General features: G+C 30.2%; 3 protein-coding genes across 4 annotated transcripts; all 3 read left to right on the plus strand.

The window, feature by feature from the left end:
- Window positions 1-655: 655 nt before the first annotated feature.
- On the plus strand, window positions 656-4,974 carry LOC126840306 (nurim; the record flags this gene model as incomplete). Its single annotated transcript, XM_050575962.1, has 6 exons — window positions 656-680; window positions 736-843; window positions 3,494-3,657; window positions 3,728-3,889; window positions 4,322-4,455; window positions 4,730-4,974. Coding segments are annotated over 6 exons (750 nt in total), but the record flags the coding sequence as incomplete, so codon positions are not given.
- A 3,916-nt stretch (window positions 4,975-8,890) lies between these two features.
- LOC126846391 (uncharacterized) lies at window positions 8,891-10,506 on the plus strand. The gene is made up of 3 exons (XM_050585752.1): window positions 8,891-9,099; window positions 9,869-10,062; window positions 10,377-10,506. Exons 1-3 carry the CDS (start codon window positions 9,004-9,006, stop codon window positions 10,390-10,392), a joined length of 306 nt encoding a protein of 101 aa, XP_050441709.1. The 5' UTR covers window positions 8,891-9,003; the 3' UTR covers window positions 10,393-10,506.
- A 4,891-nt stretch (window positions 10,507-15,397) lies between these two features.
- LOC126847089 (uncharacterized) lies at window positions 15,398-17,197 on the plus strand. Of its 2 annotated transcripts, XM_050587139.1 has the most exons (6): window positions 15,398-15,610; window positions 15,700-15,755; window positions 15,945-16,083; window positions 16,142-16,215; window positions 16,629-16,767; window positions 16,930-17,197. In XM_050587139.1, the coding sequence occupies exons 3-6, from the start codon at window positions 16,008-16,010 to the stop codon at window positions 17,001-17,003; spliced, it is 363 nt and encodes a 120-aa protein (XP_050443096.1). In that variant the 5' UTR covers window positions 15,398-15,610; window positions 15,700-15,755; window positions 15,945-16,007; the 3' UTR covers window positions 17,004-17,197. The 2 variants fall into 2 exon arrangements, with proteins under 2 accessions (XP_050443096.1, XP_050443087.1); XM_050587130.1 differs by lacking the exon at window positions 15,700-15,755 and having other exon boundaries at window positions 15,401-15,610.
- Window positions 17,198-19,526: the final 2,329 nt, after the last annotated feature.

Consider the following 19,526-nt stretch of genomic DNA (forward strand, 5'->3'; position numbering starts at 1 on the left):
AAGAATATTTCATAGTATCACAGAATAATCAGAAGGGAAACTTTGAAAAAATTACATGGGTCCTTATGAGCCGCCAAAAAGGCCGACGGCCATACTGTTTTTGCGGCTAGGAGCACTAGTAAAGCCTGATTTATAATTCCAAGAAAAAGCGTGATAAATGTACGCAATCTACAAAATGTCGGACACCTATCAGACGCGGTCTAGGCTTCCCTTCTGGTTATTCTGTCTCGAACCGCTTGGATAACAACACGAACACGACGAAACCATAGGTATGTCGGTAACCGCAAAATGGCCGCCGGTCATTTCGGGCGGCCGTGTATTTCTTACGGGAGAACGCCGGCAACCATGTTGTACGTGACTCGCCGACATACCTCCTGGTTTTTTTACCACGAACCAAAACGAATATTGTGCCATGAAAAATATACCACTGTTTAATAGCCTCGGTAATCCCTATAATTGTATAATATATAGGCCACACGTCGTTACGGTTTATTTTTAAATTAAAATAGGTATAAAATTGAATTATTTATCATACACACACACACACAAGTTGAAACCGGACGGTCTGCGCCCGTGAATACGATGAGACTGTTATTTATACATTTTGTACGGTCCGTTTTAATTATTCAGTGTAGTTTATGGTTATTATTGTATATTTTTCAACGTAAAACACCGATATGGTATTCACAGTACGTCCACCACCGAAGGCTGCGTTTATCGTTTTGGTTATTTTAGGTTGCTGCACGTTTGCCATATCGGTCGTCCGTTTTGCCTTTTTCCTGTCGGACGGCACCAAGACTACCAACAACAACAAGACGTCTGACGGTTTCGCCACAAACACCCGTAAGTTGTGCCTGTTTTTGAAGAAAAAATATTCAATTTCGATTTGTTACACCACAGAGTAGCTGATTTTAATCGATTCTATCAAATCTAACGTACACCGTTTTTTTAGTGTTAATTTTTGATAAAAAGCACCGCCAAGCTTTGCCTAGCGTTTCATAGTGATAATAATTGTCGGTGCATCAAAATTAGTCTTGTGTTGTTCAATATTGTACTATATTTACCTCGGTGGTGTTTTAATATGTTACAGTAATGAACAAACGGTGTGTTTAAAAAAAAAAAAGTTTTAGACTTTGATATTGAAAACAAACAAACATTTTTATTGTTTTATTTAAATTTGGATGTATAAGATGCTATTGCATTATTGTCTTTACATTTGAAACGAATACAAATTCACAACAAGTATAAAATAGTCATACAGAACTAGACTGAGATAAAAAAAATGTAATGATTTTACAAAAAATGTGGATCACTGTATGTATCTATCCATTTTAGATCTTTTTACTTGTTTGAATTAATTTTTTTTCTTATAAAAAAACACAAACTTTCAACATAATGTTATCTTTCATAATTTTTCAGTTAGAAAAAAATACACATATTTATTTTTTTTATTAAATAATAAGTCTGCCAAGTACAATGGTTAACATGTTTACATAATTATAAGTTAAACAATTTTACTACCTATGTATATTGTACTTAACTATTTTACATATTTTTGGTACACACATTTCAATAATCATTTTTTTTTGAAAATGTACAATTTATAAGTAATAGCAATTTTTCCAAGATTTCAAAAAAAATTAAGCCATATAAAAATAGATAATATAGGAACTTGGAAGAATGGAATAAAGTAAAAATTGAGACTGCAAAGTTGGAACCTTCACACTTGTTGTAACAAGTTAATTTTTTTAGTAGGCACTACAACTTTTAAGCGATAGTAAAATCAATTTTTATTGATATTAAATAATGATATGAAGAAAATTGTTATATTATAATTAAGTAAAGAAAAAATATAGTAATGTGTAATACTAAGAAAAATATCACTCTTAAATAGAAATGTCCATGTAAGATGTTGGAATAACTGTTAAGTTATTAGGTAAGTATTGATAGCTCATTTAAAAAAAAACTATTGTGTACAAGCAACTTAACGGTAATGGACAATAGGAGTCACGATTGTAGTATAATAATTATTTGATTTTTCTGTTGTTCTAGTTGTATCAATTGGTTTTTACAATTACATCTGTTTAAATACAAGTAGTATAAATACAGTTTTAGATTGTGATGATGCGAGTCATATTAAACAAAATTATAATAATAAAACGTACCTGTAAAACAATTATACTTCATACATGGTACCTAGTCAACAAAAAATAAAATCTAACTAATAAAATATTAATAATACAATTTTTTCCTTATAGGAGAACTTTGACGGTTTAAGCATTATACCTAAACCGTGGCTAACTTTTAATTTTGGGAACTACCTCATTATTTTGAAAAGTAATTGTGATTTCTGAATAATACAACATCTTAAACACATTAAAAATTACATATTATTTGTAATCTAAAACAATTAAGTACCTACAAAAAAAGTACACAGCATTTCTATAGCACTTGACTTGTTTTGTGTAATGGTAAAATGATAAAATAATTTTTTTTTATGTTCCAAATAATTTGTTTTTACTATAACTTACATTAATAGTTATTAAGAGCGTGGACAAATTTATAGTTATACTAATTTACCACTTTATTTGATGACAATGAAAGAGACATCAGAGATCAATTGCATTTTGTTGTAATTTAAAAACATATGTTATAGAGTTTTAAACATAATGCATACCTATAAGAATAAACTTGTAAGAATAAAACAATTGTGGTGAAGGGTATTTTTTAAATATTTAATTATTCATATATAGGGTGTAATGTAAAGTTCTACTGAGCTTCAAATGAGACATTCAGGATGCTCTATGAGTACAATAAATGGTATTCATTTTTGTTTAATTTTAAAATTGTTTAAAATAAAACTCGTATCCCTTTAAAAAATTGTCTTACGAAAAACATAATTTCAGACTTGAAATCAGGAGAAAAAATCTTGTTGAATTGATATGTAACATGATTTTTTGGTATCTGGCCACACTTGCGTCCACCGAGTGGCCACTGAGTGGACGGCATATTACCAAAACCAACATATGGCATGTGACACGTCATTTTGGGTTAAAATTTTATTCTCAATCCAGTAGTGTCCTTAGAATTTTTTTATATCAAAGAGATACGAGTTATATTTCAAACAATTTTTAAAATTAAAAAAAATTGAATACCATTTATTGTTCTCTTAAAGCATTCTGAAGCTCGGTAGAACTTTACATTACATCCTGTATATTCGCAAGTTTTGCTCAGGTTTTTTCTATGCCATGTCTGTTTAATGAGATTCAAATCAAACCAAACTCATTCGTGATGAAACTTTTCCAACCAATTCCTTGTCTTGCCTATCTTCGACGAAGAAAGTAGGAAATAACATTTAGTACACTTGAAGTAAAAAAAAAAAAACCTATGCACCGTCCTATTTCTAGCTGTGGCCGTGGAAAATGATCTACAATAGCATGTAACCCAAGTATCTCTTCTGCAAGTGTAATAATTAAAGCTGTTTTTCTTTCAGGGGATTTTTATTGTAAAATAATAGCTAACTGGTTACTCGCGTCCAGTTACTTACTGATGCCGGCGATAACCGAATTGGTCGTGAAGCGATTGGGCAATGTTTGTGGATTGCCATCGTTTTTGTTCAAATTTACCGAACTAATCATCCTATCATGTTCGTTAAATGTAATACAATATTGACCCGGCATAACTGTGTACAATATATATAAATTTAAACACGTTTATTCTTTTCAAGGTGATAATCGCTCTCTGGCAAACAGTTCCCGAAGTCTATTTGTGGCATATGAACACACCGAGGGCAGAAAATATACACACGTTAGTGCACGTCTGCATGTGGACCATTTCAATAATGATAACGTTCGCCATTGACGTTATGGAAATAACGGGACTGAAACCGGTAAGATAATTTGCGCATTGAATATAAACTAATGCTAAGGACACCACTGAACTGAGAATAAAATTCTAACCCAAAATGATGTGTCACATGCCATATGTTGGTTTTGGTCACGTGCCGGCCACTCAGTGGCCACTGGGTGGACGCAAGTGTGGCCAGATGCCAAAAAATCATGTTACATATCAATTCAACAAGATTTTTTCTCCCGATTTCAAATCTGAAATTATTTTTTCGTAAGACCATTTTTTAATGAGATACTAGTTCTATTTTAAATAATTTTCAAATTTAAAAAAAAATGAATACTATTTATTGTATCTATAGAGCATCCTGAATGTCTCATTTGAAGGACGTTAATTTCTACCTTAATATTCATCTTATTTGTTTTTGTCACGTGAATACATACCATTAATCTCGTGTTTTTGATTTATTTTTCAGATCTGTATTTATTTATTATTAGGTAGATTCCAGTGTCCTCCAAAATCACAACAATTCGATAGATTTTTAAAAAATATTGGATTTCCGGGTTCATCTTGTTTAATAATTGTATTATGGGCTCAAAAAATCATGAGGTATGTATAAAAAAAAAATGTAAGCTTTTATAATATATTTGTATGGATTTATTTTAATAAAAACTGCCTTCAACGTACCTAATTAGACTTTTTGAACATTTTGTCGTTAGGTTTAATATGTTAAGGTCAAGTCCTAATTAATCACTTGAGTATGTGTTACATTTAGCTATAAATACTGATTAACACAGTGATTGTGGTTGTTAAATAAGCGTTGCAAATCTTTAGTGGTTATGTTTAAACCAAATAACTAGTACTATATTTTGAATTTTTATAGTTTTGATAGATTGGTGTTAGCTGTAACGTGGACTCTGGGTATAATATCGTACAACAAGACTGAAGAAAAAGACATTGTTTATGTTTTAAAGCAAATAGAGAAGAAGAAAAAATGGATGTATTATTCAGAATGTATAGCAGTATATCCTTTGAAATGAGATTTTTTTGAGCAGATTAACAGATAGTTCATCGAACAAAAATAATTTATTTTTATAAAATTAATTGTGTATTATATTTAATTATTAACTAAAAAAAAAAAAATGGAACGTACCTACATAAATTATTGGATTAAATGTGATATGAAAATAATAAAACTCCAAATTTTTCATTTTTCCAAGTCCAAAAAATATGCCTAAAAAAACAAAATTAAGAAAAAGTTTCCACCCTTTTTGAAGGAAATAGGGTTTTTTTATTTTCTTGGGTTTTCAATGCATACATATATATGTATGTATGTTTATGTAATAAACATATGTTAATACTGTATTTAAATAATACCCCACAAAAGTTTGGAGGTGATTCGAGTATTTTTTTATATTATTAATGTGTACTTGTAGTGTGAACACTTGCATTTTTTGATTCTTTTGTTTTTATGGTAACTTTAAGATGCAAAAGTCAAGTTATGGCGTATGACCTGACCTAGATTGATGAAGCCGAGGTAAGACAACAAAATATGTTAACAACAGCGGTTAATAATAGCAGTAGATATGGTAAGCACACAAAAACGTCTTAGCCCGCAATTTTTCGTTTCCTATATACAAAATATAGAACATAAAATGGTATTACATTTTAATAACATTTTTAAATTTCATTACAATACTGTTTTTATCCAATCAGCAAAATATATTATAAACTATGTACCTATGCATACAGTTAATCATAACATAGTTTAAAAATTACATTTCTCTTGTTGTAGAAATGTTTACAATTATTTTACAAAGCATATTCGATTTGAATACATTACAACTTCAAAAATATTGTACATCTTACGTTCTTGATGTACGTTAGAAAACCGTTTTATTAGTATACTGACTTTTGCGGTTATTTTTAAATACATTTACAAACTTATTATACTATTACATTTAGCTAGGAGTAACAACAGCCTCATAATATATTTATATACTCAAACAACGTTTGCCTCTCTGCCATTATTTTACCACAATACGTCTCAATGCCTAATGATATAAATTTAATTAGTTATAGGTATAATAATAACACCTAAACTCAACGATTGAAAAAGTTGCCGTGTTCAAAACAAATGGCATTATTGATTTTATTCGTACCTAGTTCCACATCATAAACCAAATACTAAAAAATCAACAGCAGTTCTGCTTTTGATCGAAGCTAAAAAACAAGACAATAAATCAATTCCCACCCAACGAATTTTTGGAGCAAAACAGTAGAATTAATTGTTTTTTTGTTTCTTAAGAAGTCACTTGTTTTGTTATTCACTCGCGTCGTGATAATATTATATTGTACTCCTTTAAATTTGTTTAAAAGTAAAATGGATTCAAAACAGGTTTTAGTCCTATTGTTAATAATTTGTTTTTCGATAGAAAAAACGTACGCAACTTATAAAGAACAGGTAATTCATCTTTAATTAACACTAAATTTTGTTTTTTTGTACATTTAGTTTTATTGGTGAGGTGTAATAAATTATTAATCTATTAGTGTAATAAGCCGTAATAACTATACTGTTATATTGATCGGTTTTAATTCTATATACTAATAAAATGTTTAATAACTTTCAAGCAACAAAAAGCGTTGGAAGTGAGCAAAAAAATGTACAACACTCTTTCAATTACTGACGATCAGTATGCAAGAGTTACTCAAAAAAAAGTTATTAAGGCAGAAGATATAAAGGATTTGAGGGTTTTTGAGAGACGTGTTGTTCAGCCTGTTAAGCCTCTTGGAATTTCCGATGCGGAGCTTATAGGTCCTATTCAGTAAGTAATTACGTTTATGGGTTTACAATACAATCTTAATGTGTGTGGTATTAATATTTTATTAAAAATGTTTTTATTAATTTTTAAGTTTTATTAACCCGTATGTTAAGGTTTATAGTATTTCCTCTCAAAATTTAATACTTGGTTTCAACGAAAAGCAAAACAATATACATATTTTAAACATGAATTCTGAATTAAAAACTGTATTTGCCATTAATTATGTTGATTAGTCATTACACAATTAAAAATATCTAAACGCACAAACGCACTTGATGCAACGATGGGTTTATGTTTAATAATTGATTTTAACTGTTTTTTAGCAACTGGGTCAATTAATAATGTGGATTGAAAAAATGCATAATTTGAAATGGATACACGCGAAGAAACCGTCGAAGACGAATAATATATTACTATGTATTTTTCAACATTATAAAATATGTATTATATAATACAGTTTTATTAATATATTATTCTTCAATATTACAAGCATGGTTTTCTTTTGCGTGTACCTATTTTAATTCGGCTTAGTCGTTTTGACTCTTTTGCTTTTACGGTAATAATTTTAAGGTGCAAAAGTCAGGTTATAGTGTATGATCTGACCTAGAATACTACTCGTGTTTTGATGAAGCCAAGGTAAGAAAACAAAATGTGTTTACAACAGCAGTTTATATATAATAATATCAGTAAGCCCACAAAAACCAAACGTTTTAGCCCACAATTTTTCGTTTCTTATATACAAAATCTAGTTCCACATCATAAACAAATACTAAAAAACCAAAAACGTCTCTGCTTTGGATCGAAGCTAAGATACAAGACAATAAATCAATTCCTACCCAACGAATTTTTGTAGCGAAACAGTAAAACACACTGTTTTTTCGTTTCTTTAGAAGTTACTTGATTTTTAGTTCACTCGCGTCGTGGTCATTATTGTACTCCTTTAAATTTGTTTAAAAGATAAATGTATTCAAAACAAGTTTTAGTCCTATGTTTCATCATTTTTTTTTCAATAGAAAAAACATGTGCAACTTATGAAGAAGAGGTAATCAATCTTTAATTAACACTAAATAGTGCACTTTTGTAACTTTAGTTTTATTGTTATCATACTACGTTAAGGAATAATGTCTTTCTATAAAATGTAATATTAATACATATTATGCAAAGTTGTTGAGGTGTTAAGTATTGAATTATTAATCTACTAATGTATAATTCATAATATCTATACTGTTATTATATTAGATGGTTTTAATTTATTATTATACTAATACAATTTTTAATAACTTTCAAGCAACAAAAGCGTTGAGAGTGAGCAAAGCAATGTACGACGCTCTTTCAATTACTGACGATCAGTATACAATAGCTACTCAACAAACAATCGATAAGGAAGAGGATGTAAAGAATTTGATGGTATTTGAGAAACGTGATGTTCAGCCTGATAAGCCTGATAAGCCTGTTAAGCCTGTTAAGCCTGTCAGTCGTGGAATTTCTGACGAGGAGCTTATAGGTTCCATTCAGTAAGTAATTGTTGTGACGTTTATGGGCTTACAATATAATCTAAATGTTTGTGGTATTATTATTTTATTAAAAATGTTTTTATTAATTTTTAATTTTTATTAACCCGTATGTTAAGGTTTATAATGTTTCCGTTCAAAGTTTAATTATTTGGTTACGACCAAAAGAATAACAATTTACATATTTTAAACATGCATTTTGAATTGAAAACTGAATTTACCATTAATTATGTTGAATAGTCATTACACAATTAAAAATATCTAAACGCACAAACGCACTTGATGCAACGATGGGTCTGTGTTTAATAATTGACTTTAACTATTTTTTAGCAACTGGGTCAATTAATAATGTGGATTGAAAAAATGCATAATTTGAAATGGATACACGCGAAGAAACCGTCGAAGACGAATAATATTTTACTATGTATTTTTCAACATTATAAAATATGTATTATATAATACAGTTTTATTAATATATTATTCTTCAATATTACAAGCATGGTTTTTTTTTGCGTGTACCCATTTTGATTCGGCTTAAATATTTTGACTCTTTTGCTTTTACGGTAACCTTAAGGTGCAAAAGTCAAATACACGTAAACTAAATTTAAAACAAATGGCATTATTGATTTTATTCGTATCTAGTTCCACGTCATAAACCAAATACTAAAAAAAAAAAAGACAATCAATCAATTCCTACCCAACGAATTTTAGTACCAAAACAGTATAACACACTGGTTTTTTGTTTCTTAAGAAGTTCTTTGTAATGTCATTCACTCGCGTCGTGGTCGTTGTTGTATTCCTTTAAATTTATTTCAAAAAGTTAAATGGATTCAAAACAGGTTTTAGTCCTATGTTTAATAATTTGTTTTTCAATAGAAAAAACATATGCATTTTATACATTTATTGCACCTAAAGAACAGGTAATTAATATTTAAATACAGTCTCAAAGCGATTTATAAAGGACGCAGTTCGATTTATAAAATATGTACATAAAATCTCTTATAATACATATATACAGGGTTTAATGTGAAGTTTCACCGAGCTTCAAATGAGACATTTAGGATGCTCTATTGGTAAAATGAATGATTTTAATTTAAAAATTATTTAAAATAGAACTCGCAGCTCTTTAAAAATGATTTTGCGAAAAAAGTAATTTGAAATTGGGTGAAAAAAACTTGTTGAAATGATATGTAACATGATTTTTTGGTATGGGACCAAAACGCATGCAACACATCATTTTGGGATAGAATTTTATTCTTAATTCACTGGGTGACCTTAGAATTATTTTATATTAAATGATGTGTCGCTTGCCAAATGTTGGTTAAAGTAAAAAAAATGAACATCATTTATTGTACCAACAGAGCATCCGAAATGTCTCATTTGAAGCTCGGTAGAACTTTACATTACAACCTGTATGTATACATGCATATGCAAAATATTAAATTATAACTAACTAAAATTATTAAACACTAAATTTTGTACTTTTGTAACTTTTATTTTATTGTTAACGTGTAACTGTTAAGCAATAAGACTTTCTAAAAATGTAATATTTATACAAAGTTAAACTAGTCAGGTGATAAGTTATAAATTATTAATCTATTAGTGTATACGCCATAATAATATCTATACTATTATATTAGACAGTTTTTTGATTTAATATAAAAATAACAATTTTTAATAACTTTCAAGCAACAACAAGCGTTGAGAGTGAGCAAAATTATGTACGACACTCTTTCAATTACTGACGATCAGTATACAATAGCTACTAAACAACCAATCATTAAGAAAGAGGATGTAAGGGATTTGAGGGATTTTGAAAAACGTGTTGTTAAGCCTGTTAAGTCCGTTGGAATTTCTGATGATGAACTTTTAGGTCTCATCCGGTAAGTAGTTATGACGTTTATGGGTTTACAATATAATCTAAATTCTTGTGATATTAATATTTTATTAAATATGTTTTAATTAATTTTTAAGTTTTATTAACCCTTATGTTAAGGTTTATAATGTTTCCTCTCATAATTTAATATTTGGTTACGACCAGAAGAATAACAATTTACATATTTTAAACATGAATTCTGAACTAAAAATTGTTTTTGCCTTTTATGTTGATTAGTAGATTACACAATTAAAAATATCTACACACTTGATGATGCAACGATGGGTTTATGTTTAATAATTAATTTTAACTGTTTTTTAGCCACTGGGTCAATTAATAATGTGGATTGTAAAAATGCATATTTCGAAATTGATACACGTGAAGAAACCATCGAAGACGAATAATATTTTACTATGTATTTTTCAACATTATAAAATATGTATTATATAAATCAGTTTTATTAATATATTATTCTTCAATATTACAAGCATGGTTTTCTTTCCGTGTACCTATTCTAATTCGGCGCAATACACTAATCTTTCTTTTCTATATAGTTTTTACTAAAATATAAACACAAACAGTCGGTGTAGACAATGGTTAGAAATAGGTTCTATTTTTTATTATTTTGTTCTATTTTTTATTTCGCCTTAATCTTACATCAGCAATTTAGTACACTATTTTTTAGGTAAAAATTTAGTGCACTATTGAAATACAGTTTTGATCCAGTCGGTTTAGAATTTATTATACACATTACTCAGAGTGCTTACAGAGTATTTTGGACATGTCAATGGGCATTATCACATTTTCCTCATTATCTCTTACTATCTTGAACACCCAACAAAAGAGTTAACATTAAAGTACAATTTTTAAATTAAAATCTATTGCGCTTTTTTACATCACATTTATATCATGTTCAATGTGGAACAATAAATCATTAAAAACATACAAATATATATGTAAATAAAAACAAGATAAATCATATACGAGGAAGTTATCCGTGGCTCACATTGCCCTATCACAAAACTAACGTTTTTCTTATTGAGAATAAAATATATAAACAAAGAGTATACAGCCTATTGAATCCAAATGCCAACAGTAGTGTATGTCAGATGTACACAAATCTAGGTGAGGATATAATGATTTCTTTTTGGAACACTATAAAAAAAAAAAACTCATACGCCTTAAATGTGCCAGAAAATGTCTTATTTGTTATTATGTTCAATGAATCAATTAACTGTCACTAATTTTCTGCATTTGCTTGTTAGAATCTGATAAAAAGTATTTATAAGGTTCAGTTGTTTTTTGTATCAAGAGAGTGTAGAAGGCATATCTTGGGAGACTGTGGCCATTGGACATAAAATAAATAATCTGTCTTATTCCACAGCTTTCGTATACTTCAAAGCAACATCGACAAAATTCTAATGTACATTTCAGTCAGTACATAATAACATGTGCTTGTGCAACCTTGTGGTTTTAAAAATAAACTTGGCGTTTGTTTTTCATGTCATAATACACATTTTGCTGTACTCAAATTTGAAACTTGTTTTTCGTGTACTTGTGTTTGTACACATTTTGAAAGACTGTATAAAAAAACAAATGCCAAGAAAGAAATCTAGCATAACCATACGCACTCCTCCTACTCTACTGATAAAAGTGTATTCTATAATATTATATTAGAACCGATTACATATTTTGTGGCTTAATTCTTAAAAAATGTTGTGTAAAAAAAAAAAAAAAATATTACTCGTTGCTTTAAAATGTGTTTTCGCTATAAAATCTGGTTGTATGCAAACAAACGGCGAACTGTGTTTGAATTGAATATAATAGTACAAAATATCTTTCCAAGTTTACTAAAGGTATCGGAAAATTACAAAATCGTTTTTCTGAATCGAGCACCTGTAAGTTATGATTATTGTTCATACTGAAAAAAAATTGTATTCTTCTTATTAAATACCATTGTGTTGTACCGTTTTCAAACGATGATATCATCTGGAGCTACTTGGTTTCGGTTTGTTTTTGTGTGTTTTTCCACTTGTCCGGCTGCAGCAAAGCCCTCCAACGAAATGCAAAGTGTAATCGACCAACTGAATTTGCTGCAAGAAATCCAAACTCCGTTCGTGGTCAGCATGCCCAAATTGGAAATAGACAACAAGACAATGGCCGATTTGAAAAGCAAATTGGAAGAGAAGCACAGATGCATTGCTTGTAGCTACATGCTCAGTTCCGTTTATTATCTCAAGTGGATTAGAGAAATATTCCATTCGGAAGACGAAGACATGCAGAAACTCAAACCTCATCTTATGCAGTATTCCATGTACGAGACTATAGCTTGCAAAATGCTAGCCACTCTCATTAACATCGACTATTCGAATTCCTCGGTAATTGAAGTCATGTGGATATTTAAATTTCACGTCGAGTGGTTGTCTATTAACCAACACCGGATAGAAGACGACATCAACAGAGATGTCTTTTGGTCTGCCCACGACGCTGTGACTGCGTTACTCGAAGAGAGTGTGGCAATGGAAGACTACTGTTCAGCGTTGACCAACAAACAAGACTATCAGAATTATCAAGAAATCCGTGCACGAGGTAAGTGTGCCACTGATATCACTAAGAAGCTAGAGCCAATCATAATTTATAGAGAAATGCTGAACGTCCAGTTGGAGCACAATGAAGAATTTTGTAAAATATCTAAACTAGGTCACGGTTGGTGTTTCTTGGACAGTTTATGTATGAAAAAACCCAGTGGTACTTTTGCCGGCGACATGGACACATTGCTGAAGTTCGGCATGGTAAACGACAAAGCCGTATGGTCACACACTATGCTCGACAATTCCAAAGTGTGTACGTCACTAAACACTCAATTGCATACCGTCATAAGGTCGGTTATAGCGAGCAATCATGACTTCATTCAGCTGCTAAAAGGCATTATGATATCCATAACTTGGAAGTATTTGGCCAAGAGTAAATCCACCACGTGGAAATGGATTAACAAAAAGATACCGGAATTGTTGAGGGAGTTTACCGATTTCTTAGACTTGAACGGAGACACGCACATGAAAAACATCTTGGAATTGTTCAACGGTCGAAGAACATTATTAAATGTTGGCTTTAAGTCCAATGGTCTAAAACATGTTGTCCTTGGTCTATTGAATGACATTTTAAAGAACTACGGCCGTACGCTAAAATTTGTTGGAGAACCTAAAATCACCAGCTTTATGGAAATAGACAATTCTGGCCGTCTTGCAGGCCAATTTGCAACCGAAGAAGAAATCAAACAATCTTCGGACACTGTGTTGGAAGCTATAGTATTCGTCAAATATATTCAATATGCATTCAAAGAGGTTAGTTTCAAGGTTTTCAAGTCGTTCGCTCATGGCAAACATTCTAATTTATTAACGAGTTTAAAGGCTTTGGAGAAGAAGCAGCCACGTGGAGTGCTTCTAAGCCGCGGTAAAGATCTTGGTCACGTGAGGTCTTTCAAAACAGGACAACCGTCTAAATAAGCAAAAAATAGCCAACCGAGATGGTAAGAAACTGTTAAAAGTTAAAACCATGACCAAAGTTATTATTTTTTCAGCCGGGTTCACCAACTATTACTAAAATATACACTCTTGGCATAATGTTAGTGTTAACAATTCATTTAAATTTAACATCCGGTTAAATTAAGTAAGTTTCACCATAACATATTATTATCGTTAAATTATATTTATCAAGTTAACAAAACGTTAGTTAGGTTACCAAAGCGGTTACCTCGATTCCAACGTTCTCATGGGTTATCACAAAATGTGATAACTGATAAGTGTTTGTTATTATTTGACACATTTTACTTTCTTTTAACGTTTCGGTTTATATAAATAATTTATACATCATTTTTTGACACATTGTTACCTATACCTTTTTAAAAATAGTTTGTCATCAAGATCATTAAAATAGTTTTTTTTATTTTAAAGGCCTAAAAAATAAAGGTAGGTAGGTAGGTAGTGATAAGAGTTATTTTCATTGTTATACTCAGAACTTGGGACAGGCAAGACATAATAATCTAAATTATAAAATACAATAAATTATGATATTTGAACCTATAATGCAAGTCTGTGCCATTCCTTTTTACCTAATCTACCTACATAAAATAACTTATGCTTACCTATTAAAGGGTTATCGAAGTTGTCTTTTCTATTGTTCTTTAAATACTCAATATAAAGAAGTTCCTCATTAAATGTGTAATTCATTATTAAATATTACTAGTATACTCGGTCAACAAAATATCAAAAACAATTTCTGAACTCTAATAATATAAATATTGTATATAAGTACTACAATACATTTCATCATGCCGATAAACTTTTTAACAAGCCGATTTCGGGTGGTTAATTTAACAATGGTTTTAACAATGTGTTAAGGCTAACAAATCTTGATGAAACCCAATTTTCACCAACTAGTTGTTAAATATAATTGACAATAAGTTAAATTCTTAACAAATGTTGGTGAAACCGGCTGCATAAGTTATAACATATTATTATTGTTAATTTATATTTGTTATGTTAACAAAACGTTCTCATTGGTTATCAAAAAATGTGATAACTGATAAGTGATAATATTGTAAATTTATATTTAAGTATATAAGTATATTGGTGTGAAAACTAAATAACAAATGTCAAGTCAAAATTTATAACCTTAAAATACAAATATATACGATTTCAAATCATTAAGTCGGTGTTTTTTTTAAATACAAATTATAGCAATCATCAACCCACTTTCAAAACAAACAATCATCTATAATAACTATTGCGCTGGCAAGCAGTACAATTATTATTTGGCCATACTTACTTTTGAGAGGTTATTAAATGTTGGTAAAAATAATTTATTTATACTTAAAAAAAGCCCCCCTCCAGTTTTTGAGCCATAACTTACATAAATATTCTTTACTTGTCGGCTGTGAAATAATAATTATTACAATTGATAAAGTAATTATATCTTTTAAAATATAGATAATTCTCTTCTTTTTAAATGGTAATTATTCGAAAACCGCATAGACACCTATATTAAGCTTTAGGAGGTGAAAAACCTAATTGTTATTTTTATACTTATTTATTTTGAATTTATATGTTAAAAAAAAAAAATAAAAAATTAGTTGTCGTTTTAAGTTTTTACGAGGTGGTGAATATATATTTTGATCTCGTTTTGTCTGCAAAGTAACCCAAACATATTATGTTTCATAATAAATAAAATCATTCCTAAGTATAAAAATTAAAATTAATAGTGTAATAATGTCATATGAAACAAATAGTACAGTCTATATTTATATGTGTATTGTGTTTGTGCAATGAGTTATGTGTGAATTACTTTGTCAAAAAAAAAACATCTGTACTGTTGATGCTCAACAGAATAATTTGAAAGAATCATTTATGTGATAGATTTTATAAAAGTCTTGTACACGATTCACAATAGCCTTTAACGGTGAGGATAATTAAAAATATATATAAATGTATATAAAGTACATTGTATTAATATCCATAACATATTATTGTATTCCAACGGCGAATTCTTATGACCAGGTAATTAGTCTATGCAATATTTCCAAGTAATTTTTCTTATAATTAAAGTTAAGTGTTGTTGTTTTTTATTTTTTTTAAATATTAGCAAGTATAATATATTAGACCGTGTACAATATGATGTTTCATCTTTGTAAAATATCCTAGGGTAATTAAATTTTATCTTAATTAATAAATATATTATTTTTTTAATTTGTAAAGAAATACAAATATTGACATTTTTTGAGAGTAGGGTTTTCTGGAAATTTCAACTTAACAAATATCATTATGAGCTTATGGCAAATTAGTTATGAACCACTTATTGTCATATTAGTGATGTTGTACTACATGTTTTTAGGAAGTAGAAGATCTGTTTGATGAGATAAGAGATGTAGATAATAATTTTGTTACTTTCCGTGACATGTGCAGTTATTGCGAGGGAGACGATTTGGATGAAGTCACAAGAGTGGTAGAAAAATATGGAACCAACAACAACGGTAATGACGGTGCAATTGTCTTAGCAATAATAATTAATAACTATTTGGTGGCTTCTAGGTGAATACAGAATGAATTTTAAAGCTTTTGTTCAGGCCGCAAACGAAGGTCACATACCGAAATTTCCTAAAGCGGTAATGTTATATTTATTATTATGTTATTTCTAAAAGTATAAATGGGCTATTGTGTAAGTCTGTTTGTAAGGAGTTTTATATAGGCAATATTTAAGGGGGAAAATGGGTTTTAATCAGTTTCTACCGTGTCAATTTGTTTTCAGGTTAATTCATATTTTGGGTGAATTCATAACCCAAATTTGCACCTAAAAGCCAGACAAAATTAGACACTTCTACTTAGAATGGTCGGATTTTAACACTGTGAAAATAATTTAGCCAATATTTAGGTTATTGTAGAAGTCTATTTTTAAACAACTGTTTTATTTACTTAAAAAATCCAAAAAAAGTGCTTTGAGCACAAAAATGTTTAAGTGTAAACCTAACCAGGTTTAATAAGATATGTTACTATTCAAATTTGTTTTATATAAATTTAGGTGATAGAAAAAGTATTCATGGAAATCCTCTCAGGTGCGAACAGAGACTATATTACCATTGAAGACATGGTCGAATACTATGGAGAACTGTATACTCTTCGACTTGAAAAAATCTTAAGTGAATTTGGAAAAAAGCAAAGTAATTTTTATAGTTTATAACAACTGCGTTTAATGCCTAGTGTTGTTGTGTAAGTTTCTTATTAATTACATTTATCTGTTGCAAGCAAGTATTGTATAATGTAATATTATTTTGCCATGCTAGTCAGAAAAAAACTATTTATGTTATTTGGTGACTTTTTAGATGAGGAATATCGATTAACTTTTCCCGACTTTAGGCGAGCCGTTAACATTGGTGTACTTCCAAAACCGGAGTGATGAAAAAGATAATTAAATTAAGTTAAAACTGATTATAGGTTAATACTATGTATTCGCCATAATGGTACAAAACATTGCAGCAGCTAATATGGCGGCGTCTTATACTTCATTAGACACTGTCGTTGAATTCAATAAACAACACAAAACACTTGGGTATTATTTTTTAAAATAATATACATAATTACCTATTGTTATCGATTCATTTATTTATTATATCCTACAAACTGTGTTGAAATCTTCACTTGCATGGTCAGTAATAATCAGTAGACATTTTCATGTCGGCTTCACTAGCGCATTTCTTCCCAAAACCACTGTGGCCTTTCTTTTTGAAGTGTGACAAATGTCTGTGCTCGGACTGATCGCGATACATCTGAGCTAATTGTCTGTGGCCAAGATGCTTTAAAAAAAGGAAAAGGTTTAACACACATTACTCTTATTTGTATTGACTATTTCCTATTCTGGCATGAGAAATGAACGTTCGGTGTAACCTATAATACAATTGAACGTACATTTTCTCCATGACTGTGACCACGATGGTTCAAACCACTGTGACCGTGGTGACCGTGCTGACCATGCCCGTGGCCATGGCTGTTGTGGGCTCTACTTGTCACTGTAACAAACATTATAACAATGGAGCATATCAGACGAAAAACTTCCATTACACTCATATTTCAAATATGAGTCTTATAACATGCAAATTGGGTTACTATTATTGTGTTCGGTTTATATTTTGTGTACTCATGCAAATATTCAATGTTTTTTTAATTGTAGCCAATACGTTTTGTTAATATAAACCATGGCGTACATTTATTTTCCAATTTTTGTGAATCTAAATTAGTTAGACGTTTGTGAAACAGTAAATTGGTAAAATGCAGTTTAGTGCTCTAGCAACAGTTTACATTTTGTTCAATACAACACATTTTTACTTGAGTTGTTACTATTTGAAAAAAAATTCCTAATGCTATGTGTTGGACCGCATGAAGCTTTTAAACAAATGTTTGAAATTTCCCCCCTATTTATACAACTTAAATTTGACTGTGATAACAATCATACATTAAATAGTGTCATGTGAGGCAAATAAAGTCATCCCTTTGGAATGGCTTCCGGTATTTGCAAACATCACACCTTCTGAAAATCAAATGGAATTCTTCTTCTGGTTAACAGACACAAACATGATGAGCAATCACACGGATGCCATCTTACGAAGGTACGATAGGCTTTAAAGAATTATGCCTGGCTTATGTTACCTAACCCAGTTTCACATGGTATGGAGCTATTGCTGGGGTTAGTTAAGTTAGCTACAATGAATTTAGAATGAAATTTAATATCAATAGCAGATGATCCTTTATCTTTCGGTGCATGGAATACAACTAGTATTTGTTGGCTAAAAAAGTGCACCATCCAAAATCAACCAAACATTGTTTCTAAACTATAACTGTAAAAGTTTTAAGCTTTAATATTCTATTTTTATTTTAAATTTGAATTATTAAATGTTGTTTTATACAAAAATAAAGTTTATTATGGAAATGTAGAGAATTTATTAATACAACTATTAAATATGGGCCAAAGAATATAACTTCTTACAGAACATAGATACAATACAAATATATTATATAATTATATAATATATTGTATAATTCTTGCTAGTGCTATTCTCACAAGTGGTCATAACCGTCTATGGCTTGCATTTCTATGTTCGGAATTTTACAGATTTATTGATCTTCTTCAGAACTTTATAGTCGTTTGCACACTTTTTGTAGCTACTCACGATGGCTTCCACCTGATCGCGGTATCCCTCGGTTTGTTCTATCGTGGACAACAGTTGAGCAATGTTAGTTTCCAATTTTCTAATGCCTTCATCAATCGTGGCGACTTCTGATTCGGTGTAAGCATAGCCCAAGTGACGTCTCTTTTCGTACACTATTTTCAGTTCTAACACATTCGTTCGCAATATGCAACAAAGTATTCGAGCTTCATGGATTCCTTTGAGGTCCACACAACTTTTTTCGCGTCCTAAGCCCACGCTTCCATCGCTGAGGTCGACCAAAACGTTAGTTTGGCTAATGACCGAAGTCTCAGCATGATATGAAGTCAATGCATTAATCTGCTTGGCAGACGGTGTGCTGACTGGCTCTTTTGATTTCCCCAAAGCGCTGTGATTTCCAATACTAGTTCTTGATTTCTCTAGGTTTTTATTGGACTTAGTTTTTGCACTCGTCAACCCTGTAACCGACGTCTGCTTTGAAATCTTATTGTTTTCCATGCGAGTTGATGGCAATGTATTTGATAATGTCTTTTTAAAAACTTCATTGCTCTCTCTGCGTGCTGATGGCTCGTCATTAGTTGTTTCTACCGGGTTCTTTGACCAGTTAATAATACTTTCTGTATTTTTCAACTTATCTGAATTTTTATTTGACTGCCTTACGCTGTTCCTTGATTTTTCAACTAAAGATAGCTTTAGCTGTGCAGATAGCTTGTCTTTAGTATTTGTTGATTCTTTTAAGTTCTCAGACGAGTTAGCTG

The sequence above is a fragment of the Adelges cooleyi genome, unplaced genomic scaffold (genome assembly GCF_023614345.1).
Source record: "Adelges cooleyi isolate 19-005CV unplaced genomic scaffold, UGA_ACOO_1.1 ACOO_flye_CR_arks_rails_tigmint_CR_PRNA_108, whole genome shotgun sequence".
Taxonomy (NCBI): domain Eukaryota; kingdom Metazoa; phylum Arthropoda; class Insecta; order Hemiptera; family Adelgidae; genus Adelges; species Adelges cooleyi.

What these genes read in the sequence shown, in the direction of transcription:
- LOC126847089 (XM_050587130.1), top strand. Translation starts at nt 15,539, where the DNA reads ATGTATATAAAGTACATTGTATTAATATCCATAACATATTATTGTATT. An exon ending in TACCGAAATTTCCTAAAGCG is followed by an intron (nt 16,216 to 16,628) that starts GTAATGTTATAT and finishes ATATAAATTTAG; the next exon opens with GTGATAGAAAAAGTATTCAT. An exon ending in TGAATTTGGAAAAAAGCAAA is followed by an intron (nt 16,768 to 16,929) that starts GTAATTTTTATA and finishes GTGACTTTTTAG; the next exon opens with ATGAGGAATATCGATTAACT.
- LOC126846391 (XM_050585752.1), top strand. Translation starts at nt 9,004, where the DNA reads ATGGATTCAAAACAGGTTTTAGTCCTATGTTTAATAATTTGTTTTTCA. An exon ending in TTATTGCACCTAAAGAACAG is followed by an intron (nt 9,100 to 9,868) that starts GTAATTAATATT and finishes ATAACTTTCAAG; the next exon opens with CAACAACAAGCGTTGAGAGT.